At 55.3% G+C, this 5698-nt stretch overlaps 5 protein-coding genes across 5 annotated transcripts, besides 1 other annotated feature; 4 read left to right on the forward strand and 1 right to left on the reverse strand.

The window, feature by feature from the left end:
* Positions 1-305: 305 nt before the first annotated feature.
* On the forward strand, positions 306-758 carry TraAM80_05387 (small subunit ribosomal protein S27Ae; the record flags this gene model as incomplete). Its single annotated transcript, XM_029382266.1, has 1 exon — positions 306-758. The coding sequence occupies one exon, from the start codon at positions 306-308 to the stop codon at positions 756-758; it is 453 nt and encodes a 150-aa protein (XP_029237993.1).
* A 414-nt stretch (positions 759-1172) lies between these two features.
* Positions 1173-1208: a sequence feature (A-rich).
* Positions 1209-1387: 179 nt separating this feature from the next.
* TraAM80_05388 (uncharacterized protein) lies at positions 1388-3106 on the forward strand (the record flags this gene model as incomplete). The annotated part of the gene is made up of 1 exon (XM_029382267.1): positions 1388-3106. The coding sequence occupies one exon, from the start codon at positions 1388-1390 to the stop codon at positions 3104-3106; it is 1719 nt and encodes a 572-aa protein (XP_029237994.1).
* Positions 3107-3533: 427 nt separating this feature from the next.
* On the forward strand, positions 3534-4463 carry TraAM80_05389 (BRCT domain-containing protein; the record flags this gene model as incomplete). The annotated part of the gene is made up of 1 exon (XM_029382268.1): positions 3534-4463. One exon carries the CDS (start codon positions 3534-3536, stop codon positions 4461-4463), a length of 930 nt encoding a protein of 309 aa, XP_029237995.1.
* A 79-nt stretch (positions 4464-4542) lies between these two features.
* On the forward strand, positions 4543-4959 carry TraAM80_05390 (uncharacterized protein; the record flags this gene model as incomplete). Its single annotated transcript, XM_029382269.1, has 1 exon — positions 4543-4959. The coding sequence occupies one exon, from the start codon at positions 4543-4545 to the stop codon at positions 4957-4959; it is 417 nt and encodes a 138-aa protein (XP_029237996.1).
* Positions 4960-4983: 24 nt separating this feature from the next.
* TraAM80_05391 (uncharacterized protein) lies at positions 4984-5337 on the reverse strand (the record flags this gene model as incomplete). The annotated part of the gene is made up of 1 exon (XM_029382270.1): positions 4984-5337. The coding sequence occupies one exon, from the start codon at positions 5335-5337 to the stop codon at positions 4984-4986; it is 354 nt and encodes a 117-aa protein (XP_029237997.1).
* Positions 5338-5698: the final 361 nt, after the last annotated feature.

Raw genomic sequence — 5698 nt, forward strand, 5'->3', positions numbered from 1 at the left:
CCCCCCCCGCCTTCTACACCCACGCACTGGGAGCAAGGAGAAGAGCAACAAAGGGTTTGCTGCGGAAGTCCATTTGGGAGGTGAAGTGGGAATCGACTGTGCGTACCGAAGATGGTGTTTTCACTTCCGCCAGGCTGTGGAGAGTTGCATAGAAACAACTACGGGCGATAACTAGTGGGATAAACGGAATGGTGGTGGTTTCTGTGGAACGCCTCTGTTGTAGTATGGCTGCGCACCTCTGCATACATCTATCTCTGTATCTATGCCACCCACTTCATCTATTTATATTTTAAACAGAAGGAAGGATGCAGCTTTTCGTCAAGTCGGCGTCCGGCAGGACCATTGCCGTTCAGGCTTCCACGCAAGAAACCGTCGCCAGTCTCAAGTCCAAGGCCGGTATCTGCAATGGCACCCTCTTCTTTGGTGGCCAGTGCCTCTCTGACGAGGCCATGCTCGCCGACTACGGCCTGCAGCGTGAAAGCACCATTCAGGTGATGGTTCCTGTTGAGGGTGGCAAGGGAAAGAAGAAGAAGAAGAAGGTCTTTACAAAGCCCAAGAAGCCGACGCACAGGCACAAGCTGGAGAAGATGCGGGCGCTCAAGTACTTTAAGGTGACGGAGAACGACGACGGCTCCTACGAGGTGCAGCGCACCCGAGACGAGTGCCCCAATCCGAGCTGCGGGGCTGGCGTCTTCATGGCGCAGCACAAGGATCGCAAGTACTGCGGCAAGTGTTACTTGACGTACGCCGCCAAGTAAGGCCCCTTTTGCGGCTACGTGGTGGAAAGCGATGCGGAAGCCCAGCAGCAGCAGCAGTGACGGAGGCTTGAAGACAATGGAGTGAATAGTCCCCAGGAGGTACCTCTTCGACGTCTGCGGGTGCAATGGTCTTATTTACGCCTTTTTTTTCCTTCATTTTTTTTTTACATTTTTTTTTACTTTTGTTCTTTTTGTTCGTCTTGCATGTTGCCTTTTACTACTAGTGCGGCTGCGTCTCACGTGCGGCGAGGGGAGGGGGTGGGGGGCTCTACACGAACCGTTCTGCATACATGAGGTCTTGTCTTTCTCCGCTGCTCCCCGCGTTCCTTTTTATTTTGAATTGTTGTGTCTGCGGGTCACGCTGCATTAGGCTGCAACGAGATCGCCCAAGGCACAATTTTTCCTTTTTTTTAAAAAAAGAAAAAAAAGAACGAGGCAGAAAGAGAAAAATACAGTCCGCACGCCAAAGAAGGGTAACGTGACGGAATAGTAGTGTTATTACTAGTACTATTTTAAAATTTCTCTCTCTGTGATCATCTTGTAGCGGTGGCTTTACGTGTCTCTTGCCCCTCCGAAGGCCAAAGATAGAAAGAGCGAGGGCGGGGACGAGGCGAAAGGAGTTCAGTGTAATGCAAGAAACAACGAAGCATCTGCTTGACGGTGTTGTGGGACTTGCGTGTGTCGATCCCACACTACACCCATCCACCCGCGCCGCACCGCTTGTGGTCTCCATCATCACTCAGCAGTGCTTGTACCTGTGCCACTCAGCCTCGTCGTGTCAGGCCCTTTTGAATGAGGGGGATTCCTTGTTTTGGCACATCATGCGACGTGTGGCAGAAGCTAGAGCCTGCTATGTAGCCTTGCGTACCCCACCTCCACCACGACCTCTTCGTAAAAGAGTTGGAGCCTGGAACGAAGAGTCTCTGCAGCTATCCGCCCCTCCAGTGAGGGGCAGTCATTGTACTAGTAGCCGAGGTAGCAGTAGCCACAGCGTTGAGGAGAAAACATTTCCCTCTGCACTCCATTCTGTGTCACTCCCGCTGCGGCGGCAGCTGCTCTCACCACTCGAATTTCGTGTTGTTGTGGTTGGAGGCGGGAGAGTTGGGCGGGCCATTGTGGAGCGTTTACTACAGGCGTCGTACCTCATCCATCCGTCTCGAATTACCATCATCACACGGCAGCCCGAGACAGTCGTGCAGTTTGCGGATCGTGGGGTGCAGTGCACGGGGCGGACTGAGGGGCGTCAGGCGCTGATGGAGTGCCACGTCTTAATTCTGGCATGTCAGCAGACACAGTTCTACGACTTTGCCAGCATCTACTGTCCGCGCCACACCCAGAAGCCGGTGCGGCCGGCGAGAAAGGTGGGGAACGATAATCCTGCGGGACAAGAGAACTTGTGTACGAAGAAGCGCCTGCGCCGAGAGAAAAAGCGGACACTGCGCGACGTTGTGAACAAGTGGCGAACCATCGAGGATAACGACTACGCAGACGGCATACCCGGGGCCACCATGACGCGATTATTGAAGCCGGGAACATTTGTTTTTTCCTGCTGCGCCGCGCTAGAAACGCACAAGATTGCAAGGGAGTTGGGGCATCTTGACCCTCTTGTCGTGAATACTGAAGTTGACATGAGCGCCGTCCACGCCGCCGCGCAGCAGTTTCAGAACAGCAAGGATAATTTTCGCTTGGCCTACATTCAACGTATTCAGCTAGAGGGAAACTCCTTCCTTACCGCACTGAATGTCCTGCATCAGACATACATGAACGGTGGCACCCCACCAGCCGATTTTACAAGAGATATCTTGCATGATCCCTATTCTACTGGGCTACGAGTGCGTGGTGGCCGCCCCGGGTTGCTGCAGCAACCCAGCATAAATGAGGCGTTGCGAGGGGAAGGTGTTAGTGGTAGCACCTCCTTTCTGTTGCGTGTTTGGCGTGCGTTGCGATGTTTTGTAGTAGCACGGGTGGCGTCACTCAAGCTGGCGGAGCACCTCCTATTTATGTACCTGCAGCGCGTGGGGCCGCTGCTAGGCCCCATTTTTGTTGCGCTTCCAGATTCCAGCCAGGCTCGCGTCGTGGAGGTGTTGGAGGAGGTACTCAACCGTAAAGCGCGCGAAGATTATGACGGCGACGAGGCGTTGGATGTGGAGGCGCGCCCGTTGGTGAAGTTGGATCAGCGTATTGCCGAGGCTTGTGATAGTGATAGTGATAGTGGTGACGGTAAGGGCGAGCCGCCGACGGCAAAAGAGTTGGCGCGTCTTATCGCATGTTTCCCTCAAGTTTTTGGAAACGAGGAGGTGGTGTTGCAGCAGCTGCGTGAGGAGTACATCGCCGTGACGGAGCGGTGAGAGTTGTGCGCTGCGGTGTGGGCAACACGTTGTTCTCTATGTGAGCTATGTCTATTGACTTTTTTTTTGTTTTCTCCCGCAGGCTGCCTGCTGCTGTTACTGACGGGAGGGAAATGCTTTGCCGTTGTAAGTGACCGAAACGCCCAGATTGTTTTTTTTGTTATTTTTTTTCACGCTTTTTCTTGCGATGCGTAGCGGCGGAAAGGCGGCGGAACGACCCACGCAGCTTGTCAGGCGATCGAAGGTGAGGGGTGGCATACAGGCATATCCACAGGAAGGAGTTGCGGGGAGAGATTGGACATCACCCTCTCATCACCTGTTTCTCCTTACTGGGCAAATACTCACCGCCGGGTGTATTCATTTACTTCGTGACTCCTTGACGTCTCAGCTGAAGCGGGGGCGGGGAGGGGGGGGGACTGACTGAGGCATGTCGACGTTGGAGTCATGCACAGATGCGCTGCTGCAGCAGAAGGTGGTGCAGGCCAGCAACTACGAGCGACTGGAGTCTCGACTGATGGAGATGGAGCGTGCGAAGCGGTCCCTCTTCTTTGGGTTGAAGGAAATCATCACAGATGTGGAGCGCCGTCGGCAGGACTTTGGCGAATTGCAGGAGGAGAGTGCGAGGCTACAGCAGCAGCTACAGCAAGGCTATGTGAAGTTCAGCGCACTTGCAGCGTTCATGGGCGAGGAACAGAAAAAATCCATTCGTCTGCAAGATGCGCTTGAAAGTTCTACAACCGCATGGACCGGGTGTCCGGCACGCGCGGCTTTTCTGCTTCGAGCGCTGCAGGAGCGTAACGCATTTTGTCGTCAGATGGTGGATGTTGTCAAAGCACTCAATCGTGTACGTGCTCTGGTGGAGGTGGTGCAACGCGTGGACGCCGCAAAAGGCCTTCTGAAAGAGCGACTGGAGCGTCTCGGAGCCGAGGCGGAGCGGCTGGACGGTATGCTGCGTGAGAGTCACAAGGCGGAGGAAATGCTACAAGGGGAATTGCAGGGACGCACTAATGCGGCACAGGCTGACGCCGCGCGTGTGTGGTTGATTTTTCAAGAGAAGGAACGTCAGTTACTGGCGCTTGAGGCGGCGTTGGCGGCGGCGCGTTTGTCGGTTTCTGCAGGGGAAGAATTTAACGCCACGTACAGAATGGCGTTGCAGGCAGCCTTATCTATGGCCGACGCGTGCTTAGACAGGCGGGATCGCATGGCGGTTGTTTCAACGTTCCGTGCATGTCCTGTGCGCCTTGGGGCGGAAGAACGTCGCTGCTGTGGAGACGCGAACTCGCTTACTGACAGATGTCTTGACAGATCGTGTCACGGCGTTGGTCGGGAGGCGGGAATGTGTCATCGCGCAGCGTGAACGGGCCCTGCAGGAGACCACGCTCTTGTGCGAAAAGCAGGAGGCACTGTGTGGGGCTGAAGTTGTTGTGGAACACCGCATGCAATCTCTCCAACTTGTGCGTTTTGCTCTTCAAATGTTTCGCCGGAAGCAGCGCGCGCGTCTTGTTGACCTGTACGGCGAGCGGGCTGAACGGGAAGAGGCACTCTTGTCTGTGAGAGCTGCTTATGAAGCACGTGTGTCAGCCCGGCGATTTCGCACCTTGCAGCAAGAGGCGCGCGAGGGGCTCGTGGCAGAGGAGTCACTTGTGCGTGGAACCGTGGAGGGAAATGAGGTTGACGCACGCTGTGTGGTGGGCGAGCAGGCTGCGCAGGCACTTTTACTGACGCGTGCTGAAGAGGCGGCAAGGAGTGCGGAGCAAACAAGGATGGCAGCAGCGGCGTGTTTACCCAAATCACCCTCACAGCAGCAGCAGCAGCAGCGGAAGCGGGGGTACTGCTGTGAAGAAGAACTCTGACGACGCGGCGGCGATCTCCGCCTGTCACGCTACACCGAATAAGACGGTGAGTAGACGAATAAGTCGTGCTACCAATGCCCTGTCACAGACGGATAAGAAGCGACCTCGCAGCCATGCCGGCTTCTCGGCCGCCGTTGCCGCACGCCGGACGTACCCAGCGTCCACACAGCAGCAACAAGAAGAACAACAAAGACGCAAGGAAGAAAGCGACGCTGCCTCCGATTCCTCTGCGAATTCACTTGGTGAATTCTTGACTCTTGGCACTCGTGTGCCACCCAGCGCATCAAGGCCCACCGCACGCCGCACCCCGCTGCGGCAACACCCAGCAAACGTTGTCAGTAACTGTGGAACTGGGAAGCAAAAAACAGTTGCACACATGTGCTTGCCTGATGCGGCGGTGCAGCGCGTTCACTTTAATTCTCCGCTTCCACGGCCGCCTGGTAGTGGAACTGCTGTATGTGCCCTCAGCAGCGCGCTAAGCTCTGCGTTTGCACGCACGGGCGATGCGGCAGGAACGGCGGGGGCGCATGCCACCAGCAATAAAAGCCGGCCATGGACGGCGAGGTCTCGTCCTTCCGTGTTGATTTCAAAGGATGTGTGGAGTGAGGGGAAGGCAGAAGATGTTTTTGCCGATGTTTTCTCATTTTAGTGCCTCATTTCCAGTTGCGTTGCGGCATTTATTATTTTTTGTTGTCACGCATGTGATGGGACAGATTTTTTTTTTTTTTTTAGGGGGGGG

Source organism: Trypanosoma rangeli (assembly GCF_003719475.1).
Source record: "Trypanosoma rangeli strain AM80 chromosome Unknown Tra_15.4_contig_00174, whole genome shotgun sequence".
Taxonomy (NCBI): domain Eukaryota; phylum Euglenozoa; class Kinetoplastea; order Trypanosomatida; family Trypanosomatidae; genus Trypanosoma; species Trypanosoma rangeli.